The sequence below is a fragment of the Tachysurus vachellii genome, chromosome 20, assembly GCF_030014155.1.
Source record: "Tachysurus vachellii isolate PV-2020 chromosome 20, HZAU_Pvac_v1, whole genome shotgun sequence".
NCBI lineage: Eukaryota > Metazoa > Chordata > Actinopteri > Siluriformes > Bagridae > Tachysurus > Tachysurus vachellii.
Genome location: NC_083479.1, coordinates 10,306,577 through 10,334,478, shown reverse-complemented (window position 1 = coordinate 10,334,478; position 27,902 = coordinate 10,306,577). Strand labels below are relative to the sequence as shown.

The 27,902-nt window shown below is 38.6% G+C and overlaps 1 protein-coding gene across 18 annotated transcripts in view; it reads right to left on the bottom strand.

The window, feature by feature from the left end:
* picalma (phosphatidylinositol binding clathrin assembly protein a) overlaps window positions 1-27,635 on the bottom strand; it is a 33,160-nt gene extending 5,525 nt beyond the window's left edge. Inside the window, exons 1-20 of one of the 18 annotated variants that reach the window (XM_060896602.1) lie at window positions 26,949-27,635; window positions 13,513-13,655; window positions 13,122-13,197; window positions 12,344-12,446; window positions 12,078-12,171; window positions 11,870-11,981; window positions 11,049-11,155; window positions 10,761-10,802; window positions 9,662-9,747; window positions 8,955-9,078; window positions 8,535-8,671; window positions 5,889-5,986; window positions 4,809-4,958; window positions 3,681-3,764; window positions 3,228-3,308; window positions 2,625-2,732; window positions 1,847-1,975; window positions 1,350-1,380; window positions 1,155-1,254; window positions 936-959 (exon numbers count right to left, since the gene is read on the bottom strand). In XM_060896602.1, coding sequence (XP_060752585.1) covers window positions 936-959; window positions 1,155-1,254; window positions 1,350-1,380; window positions 1,847-1,975; window positions 2,625-2,732; window positions 3,228-3,308; window positions 3,681-3,764; window positions 4,809-4,958; window positions 5,889-5,986; window positions 8,535-8,671; window positions 8,955-9,078; window positions 9,662-9,747; window positions 10,761-10,802; window positions 11,049-11,155; window positions 11,870-11,981; window positions 12,078-12,171; window positions 12,344-12,446; window positions 13,122-13,197; window positions 13,513-13,655; window positions 26,949-27,078 — 1,959 coding nt within the window. In that variant the 5' untranslated portion in view covers window positions 27,079-27,635. Of the gene's footprint in view, window positions 1-935; window positions 960-1,154; window positions 1,255-1,349; window positions 1,381-1,846; window positions 1,976-2,624; window positions 2,733-3,227; window positions 3,309-3,680; window positions 3,765-4,808; window positions 4,959-5,888; window positions 5,987-8,534; window positions 8,726-8,954; window positions 9,079-9,661; window positions 9,748-10,760; window positions 10,803-11,048; window positions 11,156-11,869; window positions 11,982-12,077; window positions 12,172-12,343; window positions 12,447-13,121; window positions 13,198-13,512; window positions 13,656-26,948 lie in introns of all 18 variants that reach the window. The other 17 variants (XM_060896584.1, XM_060896588.1, XM_060896591.1 and 14 more) reach the window with 17 other exon arrangements.
* Window positions 27,636-27,902: the final 267 nt, after the last annotated feature.

The following is a 27,902-nucleotide window of genomic DNA, read 5'->3' as shown; positions in this document are numbered from 1 at the left end:
TTTCTTTAAACTCTGGTAGACATTTGATCTAAAGTCATTGCAAATGTTGTCCAGTGTAGCTGAATGGCAGTATAACTGGAGAGAGACAGATAGTCTGTGTGTGTGTTTGTGCACGGGCAAATGTGCCCTCAATGATAGTGTTGCTAGTAGCAGGTGCAGAGCTTGATTCAAAGAGAAGTTCTTTGTGAGAAAGCCGTGAGATTCTCAAAGAGACTGAGCCCATGACAGAAACACCTTTGTTTTCACTTATGCACCATTCAGATGTGTGAATAGGCCTTCTCAGCTAATCGTTATCAGCCTATCCATTTTACTCAGAGGATGTGGTTCAGATGATAAATATATAGAAAAGAATACATTACAAATAGCTGCTCATCACCATTCAGGGTTTAACAGTTAAACTCTTTCATCTTTCCTTTATGAAGTAATAGTATACATTAAATGAACAACAATAACTAATTCAGAATGGTGTTCAGCACATTATACAGCACAGCAGTGAGGATCCACAAAAAATTGACAGTCTTAAAACATTAACAGGTACATGTGATACTTCCTAATGCTCAATCCATAACAAGCCTAAATTATTTGTATCTATTAAACCACACATCATATTCAAATATTTCAGTGGAATCAAACCAATTCACCTGATCGTGGCAAAGTAAAAAAGAAAGAAGGGAAATTGTAGAAGATAATATAGGGTTCAGTCATGCTGTAGAAGCTCTTGGTTAGTTCAGCTGGTCGCAATGAGTACAGAGGCTTTAGTGTGACTGGTCAGTGTGTGTGCATTGGTATGCAAACACCCACTCTTAAAAAGTACACTCAGACACGCGCGCACACACACACACTCGAGTCCACACACACAGTACTGTGACCACAGTAGAAGCTGTGAGGTTAATAATATACTCATGCGTCTCATACAGTTCAATCATTGGACTTACGTATTGTGGGAAATGCATGCCATTCTGTTTATTCCCCCAGACGAAAAATTTCACAACGCAACAGACAGTTAGAGGACACAAAGTTACAATTGACTGTAGCTCAAACAGTAGGAATATTGCAAGCGCTTACTATATGATTTTTTTTTTGCTCAGAGATGTACCTTAATGTGTCTTATTGTATATGGACTGACTGTAACATCTGAAAACCTCTCTTCTTACCATACTGGCAGGGTTCCATGTTGTGGTTGGAGCATTCTTTGGTTGCCAGTTAGTTCCACCAGTTAGCTTCTTCTCACCAGGCTGACTCCAGTGGATCTCACTTAATCAAAACAAACAAGCAAAATAATTAGCATGGATCTAATGTCAATACAAACTTCCAAGCTGCTTGGTGTATGCACTTATGTCTGGACTTACTTTTTTGTTGTGCCATTTCCAATACCCAGATCTGCAAAGAAAATAATATGCAAATTAAATTCAATGCTTTCGAATTAAAATCACAATATTCAGTTTATGGAAGTTGCATGGTCAAAGGCATACAGACACCTGGTCATCACTCTGATTATTAGCCCATTTTACTATTACAGAAAAATTTCTGCAGCATTGAAAGTGAGAAGGCCCGGTTCAGTCAGAGAGCCAGTTCATACCAAAGGTGTTCAGTGAGGTTGATATAATAACTCTGTTCAGGCCTCTTAGGTTTGTCCACACCTGCCTTAGCAAAGTATGTTTTCATGGACCTCACATGAAAACATCTTCAAGCCAATCAGTTCCAGTGAAGGGAAATAATGCTGCAGTATACATAATATATAACTGTGCTCAACTTTGTGGCAAAAGTTTGGGGAAAATCCATTCATAGCTGTGATGGGCAGACATCCACATACATACACAGATATATACAAACAGCAGACACATACTGCCCACAAGATTAGCCAGAGAGGAGTCCAGGTCATCAGACACCAGTTTTCCAGATTGTAGTACACTGGGTGGCATGCCCTGGCTTGGAGAAGCTACTGTGGGTTTCAGGATATCACCTAAAACATCATCTTTGCAAGAATGCAAAGATAAAGGAAGTGAGAAAAATGAGAGCAAAAGAAGGAGACAGAAAAAAGCAGAAGATACAAGACAAACCACATTTATTGTAGATGGAGTGAAACCTTATTAAAATGTAAATAATCTGGAAAAGTGCAATTTCTTCCTTCTTAAACAGTTAGCATCCACTCACCGAAGTCATGCATACCATGCAAAGCCAAGGCCCAGAGTTTACCCACAGAGCACAAGAAACAGAAAAAGGATATAGCATTAATATAATATTCCAACACACTCGACAATTGATTAAATTAGCATGGATGAAGTATACCACAAATGGACTTTAAATTAACTCCTCAGATATACTATGGGTGGGAAAATGTTATATCTATGCAGAAAAGTGCACACAGTACCTCACTTACTCATGCTTTGTCTAGAGAGGTACTCAAATCAAATGCAAACAGTATAAACATTCATGCTGAATATCCCTATTTTTCACTTATTCAGAGATGTGTATGGGACATCAGGTACAGCACTGCAACTCCCTGCCCTCATTTTTCAGCTGTGAGTGGAGAAGCAAGAAAGGCTTGCTCTCCTAGCAACCATCACAACAGGCATAAGGGAGGAGAAAGACAAGTGTGGTGAAAGAGAAATAAACATTCTTACCAGCAGAGTCTGTGCTGTTAGCAGTGGATTTATTGCCAAACACTGAGTCAAAGTCAACGTTAAGGCCGGAAGAGTTGGCTGGCTGAGGGATGGGAGACGCTGAAAACCCTGAAGAGAACAAATGAAAAAGTGACCTGGTTGCATGCTAAGGCCAGAGGGCAAATCTGCCATCAAATCATGATCCACCATTGTGTGCATTGTGTATCATGTTCAAGATAAATGGATCAGTTCACTTTCGTTCCTCTCACTTCCTGGGAAACACAGGTGTTAAAGCCAGTGCGAATAGGGGCATTTTGGATAACACTTAATTCTAGGAACTCCTGGGATGTTGACCACACTCTTACCACACTTACAGTAAAGCACAAGTCACCATTGAATTGTAATTTGTGAAGATTCATTTAGCCCAGCCATTTGTAGTGCACCTAAACCTATGGTTAAATGTACACCATTTCATCTATAACTGTTTTTAAACAAGGACAGAGGGTAAAAATAAAGACCAGATCTGAAAGAAAAAGAAGAAGAAGAAGAAAAATAACACACACAAGGAAACCAAAAGAGTTAGAAAAGAAAGTTGAGGAAAAGGAAGCAGGAATTATCACCTACCTCCAAATAGTCCAGCTACAGCGGAAGGTTCGGCGTGGAACAGTGATGTGTTAGAGTAGGGGGCAGATGAACAGAACGAGTCTGCCACAGCAAATGAAGTGCAGAGAAGGGAAGCCAGAGGTGCAATATTAGTAAAGTAACACAGACTAAAAGCAAAAAAAAAATAAAAAAAAAGACCTGGCTTCCTGAGACACAGTTATCTTGTTTTTGAGAAAGAACGTCTGATTCAAAATCTGTATTCAGAAAACCACCTTGTAAAGACAAGAAGTGAAAAAGCCTTAGTTACTTATCTAAGCTATTTTACAACAAACAGCAAGCCAAGGAACCAAATGAATCCAAGAAAAAGGAGGGTTGCTACAGAAGCTCAAAGCCTTCAAAAAAATAAATCACAGAGCTCTGTGGTGTGGAGCCATGTTTTCTGACCTCAGAAAACAATCACACATGCATCTGTACCTGAGAGAAAGCCCTCTAAGCGAGCACAGGGCTCAAGAGTGGAGGCAACAGAAGAGCTTGAATCAAGAAAGGGATTGTAATGATCTGTAGAACCAAAACATACAGATGTTCATTCTGTAAAACTTAAGAATTAAAACAGGGGTATGAAGGCTAAGCGAAATGGTAGCAAATGACTTCAGCATATACTATTATTATAGCTTACAATATAACATTAAAGTGTTTAATATTTAGGATATGAAAAAAACATTTTTAAGCATATACACAAACTAATTAATAAACATTGAAGCGACTGTGCCTGAGAGGAAGAGCACAATATGTACAGTATAAAAATCATGTGTTTAATGATAAAAGTATAGCTATGCATAGGAGTGTTGAAATCAAAGCCATTGTATTTAATGCATCATACAACACTAAGTAGGAGTTGCCAACCACACCCTCCAAATTGGCACAACTGTGTTATATTAGCTGCACTGCATTTTGGAACTTTGCGTTCTTATTAATATGACGTTGAACATTGCAGAAAAATGCCTTGCTCTGTCTCTTCTAAGGAGCTGGAAATTGGAAACCTGATCCCAGGTCTGAGACTGCATATGTATTTCTACTATATTCATACATCATTACATAACATTTGTTTAATGGTGGACTTTTCGTTGAAGGTTAGGCTTGGAGTGATTTCTCTGTAAAATTTGATTTATCTACTCAAATATACATCTTAATCTAAGTTGCAGAAATAGGTGGCCAGAAAACCAACAGTGGTGGAAGCTAAATAAACAGCAGCCTGTTCCAGCCCCCGTTAGATGCAAATAGGGCAGGCTGGTTAATGAGAACCAGGATAATAATCAAAACATAGCATAGTGCTGTCACTACATTACAGCTGCAAACACCCGTTTGTTACTGTTCAGCAAATACTTATACTGTTCCACTTGATCAACAATAATACTACAATATCAGACCCCCCACCACACAGATCAATCGTATCTATCTAATTTGTTCTCAGCAGCAAATGGTTGAGGATGATGGGTAATGAAATTCACATTAAGAATGCAATGCAAACAAAAGCACAAAAGAGCAGCAGACAAAAAGCAAACAAAATGTGATGCTGAGAAGGGCAAAAGAAAATCCGTTTACCACTAAACATTTCATGACTGGGAGTCCTAGAAGGAAAACTAACAGCATCTGAAGACAGAGGAGGTGGAGGAACAGCATCGATAGATTTGGATAGGAAAGGATTTAAGTTTGGAATGGAGTCATCGACACTCTCTGAAGAGGTGAAAGGATCTGGACAGCCGTCGGAAAACATAAAATAAGACATCAAAAAGAAATGTTAGAGATACAATGAGAAACAGCATGCCGACTGAAGTGCACAAGAAATGAGGAAACCATAAAAGCTGGTCCAAAAATTACGTCAAGTCTCAGATTTCCCATGTAAGTCTAGTCGACTCGGTAACCAGTAGATTCAATAGCTGCCACTTTGAGGAGAAAATGAATTGCTCTCGTTCACTTCCATGTATTTATTTAAAAAAAAAAAAAAAGTGAGACAGACAGTAATAAGATGCTGGCAGATGGAGAAGAAAACAGCTATAAATGTTCTTTGTTAGTCAGAAAATGTTTTAGACAAGATGAAGCTAATTTTACAGTCTGCTGGAAAACTCCCACCAACTCCTGAAAAACATTTCTCTTGTTTTTTTTTTAATCCTAGCTAAATAGAACTGAAAGAGACTGTCTATGTACTGTTGTGTAGTGAATTCCACTGTGACCCGTGGTGTGTGAAAGAGAGCTTTTGGAGTTATAGGATTTCATATCTGCATATCCCTCTGTGCTACATTCTAAAAATTAATTTTAGCTCAACTGCAAGTCTACAGGAGTGCAGTTTATGACTTAAACTGAACTTGAACTTGTGTAACTTGATGTTACAGATGAATTATTTTTCCACATTTAGTGCACATTACGTTTCTGATGAACTCTGTAGCCTAAAAAAAACATGGATACTGATTACATTTGTAGTCTGTGATGTAATGTGCACTTTACTACTCAGTCATCAAATAGCGATATTTTGTTTTTGCTTAAGAAACAAGTGCTGTAACATTAGCATAATAATCATTTTATCTGTAACAAAAGTTTTTATTCATGCTTGGATATGTCTAAACCATGAGCAGGTGATAATGAAATGTATTTGTTGTAAGAGATGCTCGTATGGCCAGCACTCACCTCCCCATGTGTTAGCTACAGGCAGAGCAGTGGGGAGAGACAGAGATGATTGGAATGCTTGCTGGAGATCCAGGAGATCATTTGGCACCTTTGAAGCACTGGAGAAAAGAAAACAAACAAAATTAACAACTCTGAAGGTCAAGTATCTCTCACTCACTCACTCATTTTCTACCACTTATCAGAACTACCTCGGGTCACGGGGAGCCTGTGCTCAGGCGTCATCAGGCATCAAGGCAGGATACACCCTGGACGGAGTGTCAACCCATCGCAGGGCACACACACACACACTCATTCACTCACGCAATCACACACTACGGACAATTTTCCAGAGATGCCGATCAACCTACCATGCATGTCTTTGGACCGGGGGAGGAAACCGGAGTACCCGGAGGAAACCCCCGAGGCACGGGGAGAACATGCAAACTCCAAACACACAAGGTGGAGGCGGGAATCGAACCCCCAACCCTGGAGGTGTGAGGCGAACGTGCTAACCACTAACTAAGCCACCGTGCCTCAAGTATCTCGCTCACATGCAAATCTAAACACTGCAGGTTGATTCAAGATGCTCAGGCTTCAGACCAAACAAGGTGGTAGAGTCACATGCACTTATTGCTGAAAGCATGCAGGGCGAGAGCCCTCTTTTAGGAGGACGGTACAACAATACCACAGTCAGTTTTGTTTTCAAAGTTGAAAGAATACGAGTGAGCCTTTCCTGTGCTCTGTAGTTTTATTTGGCCTCTCAACACAACCATCTAAAATAGTATAATTACTGCCTAAATGCCTTCATTATCAAGTGCAGTGAATGTTGCTCAATGGGCTGTGGGCAGAAGTAAATGGAAATGAAAACATAATGGAAGATCAGATGATGGGATGCTACACAAAAGGGCAGACTTAGGTGGATTTGGTGAACATGTCATTTCTACACAAGCAGCATGTAAATTTCTGAGCAGAGCTGTGGAGAAAGAGAACATACAGTTGAGGCCAAAATTATTAGCCCCCTTATGAAATTAGACAAAACTCTTGATTTCTCCATGGAAATGACCATTAACAACAAGTGTTTTATAGTGTGTTTGTTTCCAAAATAACAAAGACAAAATCTCCACTAAGTTTGATTAGGATATTTAATTGAAATAGTGAGTTGAAACAAGAAAGGGCAAAAATGAAACGTCCAAAATTATTAGCCCCCGGTCATTAATAGTCAATAGTGAACCCTTTCTGAGCCACAACTGACAACAACCTCTTAGAGTAGTTCTTTACTAGGTTGGCACAGGTTTCCTGAGGGATTTTAGCCCATTCTTCCATTGCAAATTGCTCCAGCTGGTCCAAATTACGTGGTTTCCGAGCATGGACATTCACTTTGAGCACTCGCCACAGATTCTCAATAGGATTGAGGTCTGGGCTCTGTGCGGGCCACTCCAGGACCTTTGTTTTGGTATCCTTCAGGAACTGTTGGACCAATTTCGATGTATGCTTTGGGTCATTGTCTTGTTGGAAGACCCAGCGACGACCTAAGGCTAGACTACGAGCAGATTTCTGCATATTATCCCTCAAAATGTCAACATAATTTTCTTTTTTCATGATGCCATGCACCCGAACAAGGCTCCCTGTGCCTGAAGCTGCAAAACAGCCCCACAGCATGATGCTCCCACCACCATGTTTAACTGTGGGAACTGTGTTCTTAGGGTTGAAGGCCTCACCCTTTCTTCGCCAAACATAAGCAACATCCATGTGCCCAAACAGTTCCAGTTTAGTCTCATCAGACCAAAGCACAGACTCCCAAAACTCATCTTTACCTTTCAAATGTTCACGGGCAAACCTCAGTCTAGCTGTGATGTGCCGCTGTTTGAGTAAAGGGGTTCTTCTGGGACGATGGCCCTGAAACCCACCACGATGAAGAGCCCTCACAACTGTGTTCCTTGAAACATCAACTCCAGAAGAGGCCAGGTCAGCAACAATCATCTTGGCAGATGTCCGGGGCATCTTGCTGATATCTCTGACTATTTTCCTCTCCAGGGTTCTTGAAATCTTGCGCTTACGACCACGCCCAGGTTTGTTTCTTACAGAATTTGTCTCCTTGTACTTGGCAATGATGCAACGTACGGCGGTTCTAGACACTGTGAAAAGCTTGGAAATGGCAGTATAGCCTTCCCCCTTATCATGAGCCTCCACTATCTTCTTTCTGAGCTCAAGACTGATTTCCTTTGTCTTTGGCATGGTGAGTAAAAGTAGTCTCTCCCAATAATGTGTTCAAGTGCCCTGTTCCTTGGAGTCCTTTAATGCTGATTGAATGCCCAGGTGTTGTTAGGAAGCCAATTGACTGCACAGGTGTGGTTTGAAAGCTGATTGATTAATTAGGTGTGTTTTGAAAGCTGATTGATTAATTGGGTGTGTTTTGAAAGCAAATATTCACAAGGGGCTAATATTTTTGACCACCCCATTTTCACTATATTTGATTATAAAGCAAGCCTAAAAATGTATTTTATATTCCAAAATGTACCAAAAGCTACTAAATAGCACTGGCGAATGTTTGATTATATCAAGTTTTATCAATGCTGCAAACATTGGAAAGATCTTTAGGAAAATGTTCCAAAATTCCTGGGGGCTAATAATTTTGGCCTCAACTGTACCTCCCAACATTTCACTCACCTGTTGGTGGAGCTGGGTGTGGAGAACAGGTCGATTGCTGGAGCGGTGCTGATGCTTCCAGATGCTGTGGATACTGGAGAGGCAGCTGTTGTTGAGGATGTGGAAGGCCTTTTGGAGAGTTCCTTTAGACGCTGCTCCTGCCGGGAGAATACAGTTGGTTTCGAGTGAGGATTTTGGAACCCGTCCAAAAACTGAATCATAAACCAAAAACAAATGTGTTTTATGATGCTAAAAATATTTCTAAAACCTTAACATGAAGTTCCACTCTCAGTATGCACAACTAATCCTGGGCCTGAATAAACAAAGTGTAGATTTCAACAGTTTACCACTAGGGTATAAGGGCACTAGGATTATTTCTTTGTGAGGATAATTGAATTGTTTTGTGCTCTTGTGACCAGTTTTTACAATAACCCAACGCACCTTAAGGCTTTTTAAACGAGCTTGTTCCTCCTCTAGGGCTGCCTGTTTTTCCCTCTCATCGACTTTGGTGAAAGATATGCCTGTGTTTGCCAGAGAGGACACTGCATTGGACAGTGTGCTGGCCCTATAAAAGAGATAGAAAAAGGGGAAAAACAAAAACAAAATGAGAAAGCATCCTTGTAATGATGCCATTATCAGATGCTGTATTGATTTAAATGGTCTGCATTGGCTCACAAGCAGATAAGGTTCGAAAGTTTCCCCACAATGAACTTTGACCTAAGGTTTCCTTCAAAATGTCAGTGCTAGCAAAGATTTAGTTTAGAAACTAGACAATTTATTCCGTTGCACAAAATGCGACTCATCACATTCCACTTTTTTGAGGACGTCATTTGCAGAGGAAAAGGTCACAAATCTATCCATTTTTCAATGACCTAGTTCAGTACAAAACAAACTGCTGTGTGAGAATGCAAAAACACTGAGGGCTATCAGTTGCCCCAAAACACACCAGGGACATCTGCTCTCTATATGTGAACTCATTCAACAGTTCAATAAAACTTGGCTCTGTGCCGTGGCTCAAAGCTCTTCTAGCCACCCTAACACCACATACATATCAATCCGGAAAATCTCACACACATATGCTAAATTTGGTACATGTGCACAACAGCCTGGTGGGGGACTGAAAGAGTTGCGCATGTAGGTCACTGTACCTGCTGGCTGCCGTTGAGTCCTTCACCTTTTTTCCCTCTAGTGATGCCAGGTGCTGCTCCAGTGCATCCAGGAGACTACTGGGGGCCTGGAAACAGAAAGATTAATTATTTTAGTGAGATTCTCTCTCAAATGTGTACATACCGTCACTCATACTGACATACACACCTCGGTGAGCATGCATAATACTTAAGCTCCACAAAGGGAACAAGATAGCATCAATCACAGACGCAAAAAGAGGGAGGTGCAGATACTTACGCAGACCGTAAACTGAAAACGGAAAGATAAGGAAAGATACAGAATATAAAGGTGGTAGTTTGAGAAAATTTAAGTGCATTTCAAAGAACAAGACTGCAGCTACATACATTGAAATGATTTGAACCAAACAAAACACAGTTAATTAGAACAATATAAACTTAAATATGGCTTTAAATGAATTTAGCTTTAATCACCCAAAACAAACTGCAAAAGGGGCTCTACTCATGTTCACTGGGCTCATTCATTTCTCTGTCTGCATAAAGACTACAACAGCACCTGTGTTATTGAACTAGAGTCGTTTATCTATGGGAATATCACATTTTCAAAACAGAAAGCTTTTAGAGAAAACAATGTGGCAGCTAAGCTGTGGAAAATATATACTGCCTTTACAACAACAAAACACCTATTTGGCTGTATGTGTTTAGTCTGGGGGAAAAAAGGAGCAAGAGAGCAAACAGTGCGAGGCCTTTTGCCAACAGCAACATGCAGAAGGCACTGCATGCACTGGGTGGAGGCTGGGCCATGCTGGGGTAAGGAGGTGTGCACTTTTTTTAAGGTTGTCCTTGATAACCAGGGCAATTCTGGTAATTTCAAATCTTTGCATTTTAATTTGAGTAATCTGTAGAATCGGACTAGAATAGTACTATGGATGATAGTACTGATCAATTTTTGGCTAACAAGCATGAGTGAGGAGAGTAGGGTTTGTTACTCATGTGCGCTTGGTTTAGACACAGCATAGTGAAGGTAGAAAGCTCATCATGATCACATAATGCAATCAAGGCCAAAGGCAGTACAAACAGGTCAGTATCATTATGTTTGGAGTGGATAGGGTTGGAGAATTACCTGAGACAGGTCTGGTATATCACCTCGGTCAATGCCCACTTGCTGTGTTTTGAGATCAGAGGAAGAAAGGCATGTGTCATGGTCAGCATTTGGAACGGTAAAACCAAGCAGAGATCATGTGTTCTGAATTTCTGAATGAACCAGAGATGGAACAAGTACAAAACCTCTCTGTAGCAAAACTACACACAAGGTTTTAATAAAAAATAAATAAATAAAAATGGAGAATAATGAAGTAGCCCAAAACTGCCATGATAGATAATGGTCTAATTAAATAAACTATACATTTACCTCAGCAACTTTGAGGAACTCTGAGATTCTTGTCATACGGGTGAGGAATTTCTTGTAGATGTCAAGTCCTTCTTTACACTGGGCTTTCTTCATATCAAAGTACTTCTCTGAATAATATAGCAAAATAAATAAAGGTTATTTATGGTTTGAAATCCATACAGGTGAAATACACTATTAAAGAAGAATGAAGCTCTACGTCAATGGTTTTCACACAACCCAGGCATTTTGTGATATTTGTCATCAGCCCATGAACCAAAGCATGTCTCACCCGTTTGCCATTCTCCACAAACTACCAACTTATTCACTACTGTTTATGGCAAACACTCTGCAATCCACTGTGACTGCATACCCAGCCAACATAAACATGTTCTTACATCAACAAAAATGACAAAAGATGTTGACACTACCAAATTCTCAAGATTCTTCTCTAGAAGTCCTTTCTTAATGCATTAAATCCTATATGTGCTTCAACCAAAATTAATACCTAATCAAAAACTCCATAAAGTAATGTAATTGCAGATTATATAAATAAGTCAGGGTTATAACTGTTATTATGTGAATGACTATCGAGAGAGCAGTAATTATGGGTGGCTGCCATAAAGTGGAGCTTTTCTCAGGCCTTTGCCTCAGGCGCCAAAGTAGTATGATGACTCAAAGTGCACTGCTCGACTGAACTGGTGGCGACGCACCAGAGCAGGTCAATTAAAGGATCAAAGATTTCTTTGCCAGGAAACGATGGAGCAGGCAAATAGGGCAAAGTAAATACGACTCAGAGGCCCAGCACAATATACACAAGTTCCTCTAAGACAGAAACAGCTCACCGAGCAGGTTGATGATCCCTTCGTTGTAAGCAGCAAATAGCCGGATGGCATCTTTAAACAAGAGCATGAAGGCGGCATTAATGACTCCATTTGTGAGTTCATTCGCATTTACCTGTTGAGGGACATATAATTTGGATTTACAACTTTAGTAAACCAAATTCTGATGTTTTAACAATTAAAAACAAAACAAAGAACACAACCAACTCACGTTAAAGTCGAGAAGTGAGTCCATCTGATTCTGGACAATTGGGAGGGTCTTCAGCAGCTTCTCTGTGTTCATGGTTCTCATAATACCATCTGCCCTAGAAGTGAAATTACATGATATTCCATATCATAAGGACATACCTGAAGCATCCACACATCACCCAAATTGTATGCAGGGATCCTGAATATATTATAGGAGCTACCGTAAAACAATAACACAATGTAAAATTTATTGCCTAGATGTAGGTGTAAAGGGAAAAATTCACTTACCCCCTCTTTACTTTAGTAAAGTCAAAAGCAACCTGTCTGTAAGACACAGCCTTTTCGTTAAGGTAACGGCTATACCGCCGGATAAATGTAGACATATCATAGCCTAAAAATAAAGAAATTAAACAATGACGCTTAATGGTCATCCCTCTAAGCACAAGGGTAATAACCTTTAGTATAAGCATAGGCAAAAAAAAAACTAACAAATTTTTATATCAGGCATTTTAATGACGTTTAAAGCCTTTAAGAAAGACATTTAATCTAAGTGCCAGAATTGCTCGAGAGCTTTCACCCTGAATGAGTCCTGACTGCCAGCAATCCCTGTTAACATGGGAAAAGCCTTCAGTAAATAAACTCATGAGTGCTTTATTTAAGCTTAACTTCAGCCATGCTGCTCCACATGCCACACAAGAGAGTGAGAAAGTAGAAAAAGAAAGTGACAGAGTGAGAATAGTGACAGATACCACCACTGCTCATGGAGTCTTTGCCTTACTGATTTGCATTCGTGGGCATATTTACATCCATTTCTTTCGTGCGAACGTCGACAGGTGAAAAAGAAATCAATGTTTTGTACAAAAAAGTAGTCACTGTGTTTCAGTCACTGTGCATTTCCAATACAGTGTTTGTGTTTCTGTCTTTAAAACTCCAATCAAGCTGTACTTTTGTTCTTTTAATCTGAATTTCTAGTGTTTAGATGTTAGAGGTTAGAATATGTACAAATAGCAAAATCTGCATAAAAAATATTATGTAAAGTCCAAATATTGAGCTTGAAAGCACATACCTTGTAAGCCACTTTTGTCCAAAAAATTACTGAGGTTGAATAATGTGTTCCTGGAAGCCAGGTACTGAATAAATCTCTGTGTAAATAAAAGCTAAAGAAATTAGTTATTTATCCATTTAAGAGGGTCATATACATTGTAAAACTGGCAACTGTACTGAAAATAAACTATGAGAAGCTAGTGCGAAGCTAGCTAGTTCCTATTGATAATATCCTGGAGTATTTAAGGGCATGTGTGTGTATATATATATATATATATATATATATATATATATATATATATATATATTATATTATATACAAACATACACACACACATACATATATATATATATATATATATATATATATATATATATATATATATACACACACACACACAAAAATAACAGACCTCATTGCCGTAGACCATAATTTGGTGTGTGGTGATGAGAGATTTGAACACGACCACCCAGCTGGTGCTGGTGGTCCGTTCGAACAGCGTGTCCGCCAGTTGAGGGATGTTCACATTCATCTCGTTTGTGCACTGAATCAGATCTGAGGAGACAGAGATTAAGAAGTGTTACCAAGGCAAAATGTGGATGTGCTTATGTACAAGTTGAGATTCATATGCCCACAATAACAACTGCAAAACTTCAAGATTGTTTCACAATCATGAGGGCTGCCAGGTATACTGTGGGGGTTCCATATATATTTTGTCCTACAATTATTAAAAAGTTGCTCTGGTAGTTTGTAACTTGCAAATGTCTGATTAACTGTATTGCGCTTGATCGTACCCATTCACTATAAATGTAATGTGGCACATCCATGTGATGAATCAAGTGATTATTTGTTAAAAGTAACAGTTTTTTTTAGCGTATACATTCAGAAGGATGTTCTGTGCCAAGCTTGTGAGAGACACAGCAATGTGTTGTGCTTTAAGAACTATTTGGCTTAGCTCCATAGCAAAGTTAAAGTGTGGAAGTGTGAACCAGGATATCCCTTATGACCTTAAATGAATCATGGGAGCTCATTAGCATACGGTCTCCTTCCTAAAGCATTTCAGAATAAAAGAGCCCAAGAGCTAATATTAAAATAAGTGTTTCCTATAGAACTCTGTTCATTAATTCTTACAAGGTGCAAGAAACTGACCTACAGCAGCATGCATGATTTATCCAGACCATTTTATTTATTAATACAAGAATTTAAAGAGCAATTCAGCAAATGCGATTTGGCACCTGGCTTTTCCCATAACTACTGTTGTAATTTGTAGATTGATGTGTGCTGGCTTGGATTTGGTGCGTCATTGTATCGAGACTAAAGAGTGACATGAAGCAGCGTTCACCCAACATGGCAATTCACATCCTGCTAGCTTTCTTAATAGTCAACCATGATGGGTCCTTCATTCACTTGTACTACATGCAAAAATGCTTTCCCGCAACACAACACCTATTCTAGGAAAACAAGAGTATCTGAAAGAATAATTACTATAGCATCATGATGGCTTAGCGATAATGCTTTGATCGATATCTTCAAGCAAAAGGTAAATTTGTTATTATTTGGGATGGGAGGCTTCAAAAGCCACATTAACTATTTAAAGCTGCACAAAGCAGTTAACTATATGAAAACAAAAGGCTTTTGAGAGCCAAAAAGACCCTGCTGCATAGCATTCATGATGTAATGCATGGCTAGAAGGAGAGCTATCAATCAAAAAATTAGATAATACTTCTTTGGATAAGTACTAAAAAGTACATACAACTTACTAAAGAACAAGTAATAGAAATGAAACTAAACCCTAACACTAGATTCGGTGTTCATTAGCTAATAAAACTTCCTGGAATGTTAGCACTCTTATCTGATGTGCACATATATTATGCCTGATCACAATGTACAACTGTGAGGTCAATAAAATCTAGTCGCCACACAGTCTGTGCTAGCTCATGTGATCATCACATGACTGAGTTTGCCTCTGAGTCAGGTGACCAGCTCCCCTACTTGGCAGAGCAGAGAGACATGACTTCATTGATCGACTTCTCAGCAAGTCCAAATCATCCATTAGTGCGTTAGACAGACATCATCATATTTCTGTTATTTATTCTTTTACTTCCCATTACAGAAATGCTAGACTACACCTCAACATCAACAGTTACAACTTTAAGGAGCTTAAGCTCATTGCAGAGATGGTCTAAAGTCTAGCATCTAAGACCCGGATTGGATGGACCAATGGATAAAAACACAGCTAGCCATAAAACTGTCAAATTCTTAAGTTCATGAAAATGAATGTGTAAGTAGCGTCTCTGGATGACAAACAGGAAGGAAGCAATTGGAAATAAAACTACTCACCTATTAGCAATTCTATACTAATATTTAGTGGGATGTTGAAAACATTCTTTTAAGGCTCAGTGAATCTACTGTTCTAACAGGTCACAAAGGTGATCTACTGGATTCAGATCTGGTGACTGGGAAGGCTCTCTGCAGTTATTATATAACCTATAACACGTTAACATTGTCTTTTAAACCCAATTTCAAATGATCAACCAAATTGAACATAGCGCAGGTTTAAAATCCATATTTAAATCTTAAGACATGACTCGGCTTCCATTTATCGCTTGCACAAGGCAAGGAAATGGCAGCTGAGGAACTATCGGAGATTATAAATTCAGCATTATTTCAAAAAAATATTTCTTACTTAGATTTTCTAATTCTAGTGTGTGGTAGTGTGTATGTATGTGTCTGATATATCTGACTACATGCACTGAGGTAGAACAGGACAGTGCTCTTCATTAGACATGGTTTACTAGTCTGTTCCTGCTGTGCCCCTGACTTTGATCTCACAAATAAAGGTGATACACGCAGGTGAGGCTGAACTGATTACGAGACTGTTTGGCAGGGGATCAGAATATAACATAAGCTTTTTGTTACTATTATGGTTTGTCTCTTACAAGGAAAGGCCGGAACAACAGCAGGATCAAAGGTCTGTCTAAGCTGCTTATAAGGAAATGGAATGACATGGCCCTGTTGTTAAAGGTAGGGAATAAAAACTGCATCAATTTGTGGATGCTTTGAGCTTCTTACAGCTCATAACAGGAAACGAGATTAGTCTATAAAAACTGAAATTAATCCATAAAAATTAAACAGAAACAAAGAACAGTTGGACGAATCAATAAGACATTATAGCTGATATGTATATAGTCTACAGTACAGGTTATACATGTTAGTATTACTTTGGTTCCGAATGTAAACCAATATTGTGCATGATTTGTGACCGTCTGCACACACAATTTCTCCATCAAAATGGTTTGCTTGTTAACCTTTTAATGCCTCCTCTACCCCAGAAAGCACTCGCAAACGAACGAGCCGAAAGAATTTTTATTTAAAAAAAAACAAAAAAAAAAAAAAACAAAACACAATGACCACGACTGTTTGCTATTCTCCTAAACAAACAAATAAGAAAGGAAAAAAAGAGAAGGAGGGTGTTTTAAAAAAAATAATAAAGTCAGGGTACAGATATTTTCCACTAATCCACATCCAGTGCGGTATGTCAAGTTAAATAATATAATATAATAATATATTAGATTATAATAATATTAGATTATAATAATATATATAATCTAATATACACACACAAGCCTTTGTTTTTTATCAGCTTGCTTTTTATCCTCTCTCATTACCCTGTAAATACAAAGTTTAGTGTTCTTGTTTGAGGAAGTTCAACACATCCAAAAAAATCCAACAATTTGTTCTAGGTACTAAAATTGTACTCAGTGTTTAGGTTTTACATGGGAAACAGTTATCAGTCACAAGCAAAAGGAAGTAGGATTTATTCAGATGAATTATGCTCATGGATTAAAGTGTCAAAAAGACCGTTTCCGACATTTCAGAGTTGAGAACATTCCAATCACAGCCAAGTGGGCAGAGTGTTGGAGTGCAAAGTGAGATGTCCATGAGGAACTATTATGCTGAGAGATTTTGTACTATGCAGACATGGAAAGACGGTCAGTGCCAGGCATCAGCAGCACATTTCTGCACATTCACTCCTCGAAATATGGGCAGGCTTTTTATCAAGGGTAAATAAGAGAAAAGTATTAGAAGGGTAACAGTCCTAATGTGTCCCCGATCATGGAGGCTGAATGAGAATAATGAGGAAGGCTCTCTACCTCAATAACCAACATTCAGGAGAACATTAACAGGTCAACAACAAGAGAATATTCAAGCAAACAGTGACGTATGTGTTTGTTTTAATACTAGACGCAAGTCAGGATATTCCCATCTGAGTACTATTGTTCCCATCAATATCTAAACCTCAGTGGCTCACTGTAGGGTAATATGTGACTGTTTGGCTCAATGACGTAAAGAGGAATAGCTATAAATATACAAGCTTTAATGAGAAGATGGGGGCAAAGTGCAATTTATACTACCATAAAAGGCCACAGGAAGAGTGCAGATTTGAGTTGAGGATGCAGAATGAAATTGGAGCTATACAAAGAAACAATGAGTACAAACTATTAACTGATTATAAGCCGAGTTTATTGCTCAGCTATATGTCTGGTCTCCTAGTGGTGCACACAAAATAAATAATCAAAAATACTAAAGCTATGGTTCCTGAAACCATACAATGCATGATTTTGTAGTACTCAAACATGACAACCAAAAAAATAAAGCTGTGATCATGCAATGAGCGTCGACATGCTGCCTTTTAATATACAAACACCAGCAGGATAACAGCATGTTGGTGCAGTTGTCGCCTTTTTATTTGCCCATGGAAACTCAGTAAACATTACAGCACAATATTATTTTAAAACACAATGAATTTTATTACAAATAAGATGAGAAAAGCCTAACCTTACAGTACTTTCGACCAAAATATACATCAGAGAGCTTTCAGACTTTTAGCTGGCTATTAAACATGGGAATGTAAAAATGCATGATATGTTAAAATTGCATGTACCCAGTTTTGCTGTGCCTTTTAAATTATTAAAAGTGATTTGAGAAACTCGTCTAAAGCATTCATTTCAAATGTTACGATTTTCCACATAAGCCTCAGTATGACGTATAGCGATATACGGCACAAGGGGCAACATCTGCTTGTAAATTCACAGACGTCCCCCAGATGAGTGCGGATAAAACTGTCAGACCACCCTTGAGTAACTACTTAAATTTTCTCACTGACATAAAGTGGTGATTGGTGATCCTGACAGAAGTCACATCATAGTAACAGCTGTGTGTGACTAAATGAATCTAATGAGTAATTAAGAAATGGCAGTTTAAACATCCACATCAATGACAGGCCACAATATAAGACCTAGCCTGGTCGACATTTCCTTCTTAGGTCATTTCTTTCCTAGTTTCCTCAGTTTCCTGCGAAAACTGTGTCGTATAATACAGCTTGCATTTTGAAAGGCAGACGGCAGATTTTTTCCGGCTTTAGACTGATCTTAATGGCACTGCATCCTATAATCACTGCTATCTCATGTTTAATCATGTCCTGACAATTTTTTAGTAATAACTTCCTTTTAGTTGTTTACATTTAGAATAGCTGACAACATAAAAGAATGCAGGAAGCCCTTTTTGTTCAGGCTCACTGAGTTCATCCCAGACTCCAATTTTCTGTTCTTTACTTCATAGCAGAAGTTCTAAGAATGCTAAACTAATAAGGAGTAGCCACTCCTCATCCTAATAAGCAGGAGTTCAGGATAAAGTAAACAGACAGGAGGTGCTCACTAACTTTCAGTTGTTCTCGGACATGTTTTTAAAAATGTGACCTTAAACCCCTGTTCTACATAGTAATTATAAGTCAGTTTCAGCTGGAAGTTCACACTCTAATGTTTTTTCTCCACATAATGAGTGCCATGTGCTTAAGATCTCCGCTTTCTTCCTCTCCGTCTGTTCTCAAAGCAGATCTCACAGAAGTATGGAGCAACTCTGAATGAGTCGCTAGCTTCACATTTATGGCCTATTTCTCTGTGTTACCACTGGGCAGAGGCAGTAAAGTAGGACAGCATAACCTTATCTCTTTGCAGGCTTTCGAGTTTGTGTGATCGGCACAGCTGTCTAGGGATCACTGTGAAAGCTAGAAAGCAAGACATAAATCTCACCAACAGCTGTGCTGTGTAACACGGCACCATCGCGAGCTCAAGCCTGCTGAGAATCACAATGCAGTATGATCATGAGAGCCAGAGCAAGTAACCGAGCTCGAAGAAGCACAAACAGTGGAACTATACTGCTTTACAGGTGGCAAAATCTACCGACATTTGCAGAGCTAAAAAATATCACTTCTCCAAAGCAATACTGTTTTGAATGATACAGCAGTGGAGCAACAGGCTAAGCGTACACTACGTTACAGGGAACACCTGCACTGATCTGATCAGCCAATCATGTTGGAGCAGCAGCACAATACATAATCATAAAGATAAACAACAGAATCTTAAACAGTTAATATTCACATCAAACATCTGAATGAAGCAATAATAAAATCTCCATGGCATTGTTGTCAACGTACTCGTTTGAGTTTTATAGAAAATTGATCAGCTTTTGAATTTTTACACAGAAACCTTTTGAGTTTACCCAGGCATTATTTGATTGAATATAACATTCTTTCTCAAATAAATACACTAAATATTACTGTCCTCATTTAAATAACACTAAAGCTGTAGTAAAGGAGTCATTGAAGTTTGAGAACCTCAAAGATATGAAACTTGTTAGATACTGAACTGAGACTCAGACAACAATGTGTTAGGGTTGAGCACCACAATTAGAACAGACATGGCTTGGGACAAGACAAGTGTTCCTTTGTGTAATAAAAATAAAATTTCTATTCTTAAAATATTTTGCTTCTTCTGTTTGCTAATAAATGTTATTTTATGGTAGTAAAACTGCAGTTTTTAAACTGCTAGCACCAGTGTAACCATGTAACAAAGTAAACACGCAGCCAGGAATGACGACTCCCTCTCTCCTGGTTTGAATTATTTAAATCTGTGGTTTACAGAAGCTGCCGCTCACTGCAATGCACAAACAAGTGAAGAGGGAAGGAGGAAGAAAGAAAAAAAAAAAAAAAAAAAAGAAAAATCAACCTTCCTGGTACTATCAGGAAGAATATGCAAATGAATGCTAATTAAAGCATGCACAATGACCTAATGTGAAGCACAAAGAGTTGACTCTCATAATTCATAGTCAGTCAGTGATGGCTGCCAGAGATGTTAAAAGGGAGACTAAAACTGTGAGGATAAAACTATTATATTATGAGATATCATCTATATAATCTTGGGGCAAGGATTCACACCCACACATCACATTTACATCATGATTCCTCAGAATAAAACAGTCAACTACAATGTTGAAGCTCTTTCTTTCTAACCAAAAAAACTAATTTTCAGTTCCATCACTTGTCCTTTTGTGTTATTTTGACAGTTATGACTGTCAAGGTGTTCATATGCGGCCACCTTTTAATTTCCTCTCCAAACTCATTGTAGGTGGCAAAAGGGTGACGGAGTAAATAATCCAGCTCACCGGTGTTCATTACCCCACCAGCTAAGTGTGTAACAGGACTACTGATGAGGTGTTACGGCTGCGTCTTTGAAGCCGACTGAAAGATCTAGGAGAAACGGCATTCAATGTCTTCACCGGACACTGACAGGCTGCATAAATCTGCGAACTGGGAAAATTTATCTCCCAGTGTCCTTTCATACCATTCTCTGGATCTGTCTTATGACCACTGGTGGTGCTGCTGCACTGGGCTCCACAAAAGTCCAAGATAATCCACTTTAATACATTTCTGATAGATTTAATAAGACACAGGTCCATTTTAAATACTGTGGGTATGGAGAAACAAACTAAACTGCCCATTATCCCTTAACTGACCCAAGTTAACACAGGAGATCGAACGGATCAGAGAATAAATAGAAACATGTCTATCAAAATTACACAAAACACACAACACAACAATTGTGTGGCAAAATTTTTAAACTAAATATAACTCATGAAAAACCACCTGCTATACATTAGGCAGGCATCAGGAGTTCTTCAAATTTCATACTTTTATTTGTGTTGTAATATGATTTTATCTTTTGCTGTGATTATGCTAGAGATGTTTGTCATGTCAATAGTAACCTGTTAGATAAGGACTATTGAACGCGATAAACAGAAAAGACGTTTGCTTAGTGTGTAAAACGTGCGAGTGTTTCACAAACAAGCAGTAAACCATCACCTGCATAATTTTACATTGTTAGAGACAAGGTGCTCTTACATATTGAACTAATTTAGTTTTGTCCTTGCATGACAAAGATGAGGGACATTTAGATTTGAAATTGCATTGAAGGAAAAAAAAAAAGTAATTTTCTAGGAAGGTATGAAAGCAGAAATTTTAATACAACCATGCCTAGAGAATACAGCCTGCTCTCCCTTGATGAACCAAGAAGGCTTTCCAGACAATTTCATTAATAATTATATATAAAGCAAATAAAAAAAACAAAAAAAACAAAACGATGCCACCTGTCTGAATAGAGAGTGGAACAATTGACAAAGAACTGCAGTGTAGAAACATTTGGGTGTTGCTGCGAACTGGGATAAAGTCGAACACTGCACTTCTGGTGTTTCAGCCCACTCTGACGCTCATATGGACTTTATTTCTTACTGAAAACGTCAGCAACCTTATAAAGTCCCCAGGCACGGCCATATTACAGGCTTCAGCAAAGATTTGCAGGTGAATTGAATATGAGGCCAACCACCTTCTGGATTATAAAAGCAAACTGCAGGTACATGACATTTAACTGCACCAGTGATTAGATAACCCAATAAATAAATAAATAAATAACTCATTCAACGTGAGCAACGCCAAATGTATGGTGCACCTTGGACAATCTGAGGGACGTCATCTTTGAGGGAAAATCAGCTGATCAGGTCAGAAGTCTGTATTGCTTCAGCTGACTCACCAAGATCATTAACAAAATGTTAAGAAAACCATTACAGGAAATAATTAACAAATGTTAAAAAAAAAATAAATAAAAAATTGCTGCTCATGTCAAAAAATGGTTTATGGTGTAATATGAGTGATTGCAGACAATTGCTGCGCATTTTTTGTGCAGTCATTTCTGGAATAAGGGCAAGTTGAAAGGAATGTTCTCTCTACCCCGGAAACCCAGCCCAAATCAAAAGGGCGAAGGGAGGGAGACGCAGCCATATCTAAAGTACAAATCAACCAGGGAAGGAGTGAGACACATTGCTATTTCTGTCCCAAAGGAAACTCCAGCACAGAACAAGTCTCCTGAAATACCTACGCACCACGTCACCTTCCTGCAACACCAGTAGTCAATCAGGGGAAAGTAGGGCTGTCTGTTCAGATCATCTCCATCATGAGCAGGCAGCAGCACGACAGAATTATTTCTGAAATTTTGATTTTTAGAAGGTTGGTGCTGCATATTACAAGTAACCAAAGCCGCTTTGTCTGTTTGGACTGTAGTCAGGTTTACTTGCATATCCACATCGGTTGTCATAGTGACGCAGGCGTACGTCTGAGTAGCGTGGCTCAGACACTGTTTAGAAAGTTCTCTGATTAAAGAACGATGGATTCAAGTGCACTGAATTTGTTCATATTTGATTTTCAGCATGTATACAGGAAGGAATTTCTACAGTCAAAACATTAAAGCACATCTGTTTGCAGTCCAAAATCTGCTTTAGATCACATGTGGTGTAACAACAACATATCTAATATGTTAGATATTCAAGCAAAAAAATAAATAAAATAAAATGAAGTAAACAAATAAAAGCAATTTGTCTAAAAAGTAAGAAACCGGGTTTGCCCCTCTGGGTCAGGAGGTCATAGAGTTCAGACAGGAACCAGAACTTTAACTGAGATAGTAAAGATTTGTTCAGTCCTACAGGGCCGTCTGGTATGCAGTAGACTTACTTTATCAGCCAAAAGGTACATAAGACTTGTTGACGCTCGTTAAATCATACATATCTTACTGCGGGGCAAAGACTACAAATAATCTCCCCATCGCCGGGTGCCTCGGAAACAAGAGGCTGGATTTAAATAACCCGCATTTCCATGCAAGGGCCTGAGATCGGGAGAGTTTGGCAAGTTCCCTGTCTAAATTTGACTAGAAGGTAATTGTCAGGTTTAACAGAAACTAGAACTGGAACTTTTTTAAGGCCGTGGATTATACTTAGGGTTATTTTGTAATCAAAAATATGTTTTAGATCATATTGATCCGGGAGACACAAATAAGCCAGCAAATATTTATTTAAATTTTATACTTCAGCATTTTGACAACCCATTAAACCCTTAAGAAATGATAGAGTACTTTTTTTGCATCACTGTAAACAAACTGTAAGGACAAGCATTAGGAGATACGGATACCTGTTAAGGTGTCTGTTTCTCTATTATTTTCTTTATATATTCTATTATTACAAGCTCAGCCTGGAGGTAAATGACCCGCAGCCCAGTACTGATCTGGGGAAAGATGGTTGGAAACCTCTAGGATACTGAACATAAAGTGGCAACAAGTAAACTGACAGTGAGAAATGTGACAAAGTTCAAACAAATAAAGATCGTACAGCAGACATATGTGGCTATACAAAAAGAAGCCATGTCGAGGTGTTGTGATCTGGGAAGACCCGGCGCGAACACCCAGAAGCGGTTTATTTCATTTAAATCATTTTACTGAAAAATCAGAAGAATTAACTCTTCTGTTTTGAAAAGCACTGCGGCTCTTACAAAGCAAAAATGCTAGAGACTCTCAAACTTTAAAAAACAAAAATGAAAAAATGTTGACCTCGTAAACACAGTATCAAATCTGTGGAGCACACACTGTACAGGTCCCTGTAAACAAGCAGTTTCCTATAGAAACAATAACACATGCGATGTTATAAAACTTTCTTTCATGTTCCAGTAGGAACTACCGTTTAATCCAGGTAGTTATACACCGATAAATCACACCTACTGACCAATCAGATTTGAGATTTTAACCACAATCTGGTTTAACCAAATTCTCTTTTAACTTCTGTTTGCTCATCCGGTGGTGAGTTTGTTTCAATTTGCTAGGTTTACAATATTTCATACATTATTAGTGAAAATGATTTGATGCCTTCCTGCTTCAATAGGAAGTGCATCACCATATGTAAGCAAATCACCGCCCACAAGCAATGACGCTGGTACTATAACTATAGGGGAAAAACAAACTCAAACATTCCATATGTGACATAAGATCAACATGCATTCACAAATTCCTTCAGGCAAGTACAAAAAAAAAAAAAAAAAAAAAAAAAAAAAAAAAAAAAAAAAAAAAAAGATTTTATTTAAATATATATATATATATATATATATATATATATATATATATATATATATATATATATATATATATATATATATATATATACACACACACATATATATATGTATATATATATATATATATATATAAATATTACAACCTGCATATCCTCAGCAGCTCATCTGTAACTTTTTATACTGATATTAGGGAAACAATCATTATCAGTAATTAATCACTCAGCTGACCATACAGGAGTAAGAACAACCTAACATCAATGTGTGTTTAACACGGGGACTGCACGAACTTGACCCTTACATTTTCTCCCACGGCAGTTCATGCAACTCCAGAGCACGTGGGAGCCTCGCTAAAGACAGCATGTACGACATCCCTACAGGAGACAATGCAAAACCAATGCTTTAAAGAGAACATAAAGGTGAACACAGCATCTCTGACATCAGATAGTAGTCAAATAGGTGGAGGCGTTTATTCCTGGCAGCTGAAACACAACTATAACACAGATGTAAAGCACTCTATTGATGTGCCTTTCACGGCTCAGACTACATAAAGCACTAGGAACACTCAGCGAGTGCTGATTTTACATTCTGCCTTTTTCTACAAGTTTATAAAAGCACATCACTGAGATGATACAATCGGAGAGAAGAACTTTGAGATGATCCAAAAGTTGCTCAGAGAATGCACAAGGAAATAGATAAAATATAATAAGTCTGACAGATATAGAGACAAAGAGTAGTACAGAATGTTTAAGCACAGTGCTGTTAAAGTCTCATAAGTCTGAAAGTGTTCATTAATTTCCTATTCATTTCCAGAGCATGTGACAGTATTTCTGTCTGCAGCTTTATTAGTGTGCTTGCTCTAATGTTATGGTTTCTAAACAGATTGTGCATGGCAGACAATCAAAATACAAACATGTAATCATTGATATGGTGAGAGTTTCTGTGAAAAGATTTTTATTTTGTAACTCCAGAGACGCACTAATTGGTCGCCCTATAATCTAGAGAGAACCGCGCTAATGCCACAGCCATCTGTGGCCAGAAGTAAAAGAGACCAAACCTGTCTGTGCTCTCAGTAAGCGATGGCATTTTCCTTCTCACCTATCAATCACAGAGAAACTAGCCAGTCACTGATCATCTGAGAGCTTGTGAATGTGGAAGTGGGTAGATAGTGTGATACACTGCCCCCTGACGAAAAGAAATTTGGACGGTTGACTTCACGTGCCTCCTCCAAGGTGGTGGGAATTGTCCATGATAAAAATAGGAAGAAAATCAAGGAGTAAAATAAAAGAATCCAAACTTTTGTTCTGCAGCATAAGCACTTTGTAACTGTCAGAAATAAAGCTGCAAGCAAGGCAATGTTTACAGAATGGAGGGCGTTGCAGTTTGGGTTTTTTTTTCCAACAGAAAACATATCCACACATCCTAAATACAAAGGCTCACACACTACACCGTCTTTCACCTGAAGAGATCCAGGCTCGCCTTTTCCCTGAACCCAGCTTTCTAATGAAAATAAACATGAGCAGCGAACTACTGTGTGTGGAGAGTTGGAAACAAACTAATAAAAAGAATGAGGAGAAAACATTGGACTCGTTGGAAAGAAGCATACAAACAGAATCAGAGATGCAATGCAAAAAGCGGTAATGAGGATATGCTGGAAGGAAACGTCTCATGCACAATTTTAGTTTTGCTGCTCATGCTGTTCTTATAGAAGCATTATTGTGCTTACATTTTGCCCTTATAGTCCAACACAAATAAAGACATGTCGGAACTGGATTCAGTGATCTGCTAAAGACAGCAGGAGAATTTCCTCACTGCTGTACTTGTGGGGTCATAGAGGGGTTTCCATAATGCGATTCGTCACCGAGTACATCAGACATGCTTTAAAATATCCGAGACCACCCTCAAACTCAGGGGTGTCAGCATTCAGGAGCCCCATGATTGATTCTTTTCCTGTTTCTGCATGTCCTATCATGTTTTATTCCTTATGTCTGAAGTTCTAAAGTCATTCTGATTTCATGATCATCATCTTTACTGTTAAAGATCTCTGTGATCATGACAGACCACCTATGAAACCTAATAAAATAAGTTAACAGACTTTCTTCATCTTCTGCCACAAGTCCTGCAGGTAGATCACAGACCATGTAAACTCCTTGCCATCTGTACTAGAATTATTGATGCCTGTTAGCTAGAAAAAAACACATCCTATGCAGGTCTTACGGAGCAGTGGATCGAGACAAGAAAAGAACAGGTAGATCTTGTTGAAGGTGGTTAATTATTTATCGATGAGTACAGTACGGTTACAGGAGTCTGAGCTAATCGTGCTAGTTAACGGTGATCACGTGTCATCGCTTATCGTAAAACTCCGAGCAAAGAAGATGGACCTTAAACACGGATTAGATTGGAGCTAGAAATTTGAGAAAGTTAGACTAGCTTGTTGGATATTATTGTAACATTAGTTAGCTAAATGGATATTAGGCCTCGGTGCCGAAACCCCAACTGTATAATAGTTACACTGATACACACCGGTGTTACTGAGAGACTGTGTGCTGTTTGAGGTTAATACTTACAGTCCAAATGTTTCTTTTTGGGCCCCATGATTTCATGTGTGGTCGCTTTGCACACCGTTTTGGACACTGCTGAGCCGGTGACACTGTGCTGAGCTGCGGTTATCCTGTCCGTTATGCTTTGGCCAGACATTTTAGCAGATGTACAAAAAAAAAAAAAAGAAAAAACACCCCAAACGCAGACTTTTTTTTTTTTTTTTTTTTTTAGTGTTTTATCCAACCGTGATGTTCGTGTCCCTCGATGTGTTCACTCTTCCTTTAACTCACTAATAAAAGAACGAGTGGAGGAAAGTAGAATAGAATGACGGTTGAGGAAAGAATTGTAGCGAGCTAACTGGCTAAAGCTGCTTTTTGGTAGCTGTTTCTAGCTTTAACCGCTTTAAATGTACAGTTCTGTACGTCCACTGCAAGTTAAAAGAGATTAACTACATACAAAAGGTTTCCTCTTCTATTACAAAACCGACCTCTATACAACCACTGCTCATGCACCGTCTGTCTGTCTCCTTATAACTTCCCCCTTTTCCTCTCCTCCTCTTCTCTCCTCCTCGCCTCCCCTCGTTGGCTTTTAAAAGGACTGGAGGCTCGCAGGAAAATGGCGGGCCTATTTCCTCTTTTCACTAGATCATCCCAAGGCTTTTGTGGTCGATGTAACCATAGATATAAATACCTAGATGCCGCATTCCCTATTTAGCCCTATTTTAGAGTCAATATCTGAATGGATCCGCCATCTTGTGGCGGTTTTCGGCGCTGAAAAAAAAAACACCAGGCACTTCAGTTAACTTAACTTAAGAATTAAACAATACACTAGATAGGAGACATATCGTGACATATCGTGACAAAGTATTTTAAATAGCAATACGTTTTATTTGCACTGACAACAAAGCATTCAAATGCCATAGCAACGCAACAGGAGTGATATTTTTGTGAGACTCTAAAATTGACAGTCTGCTATTGCCT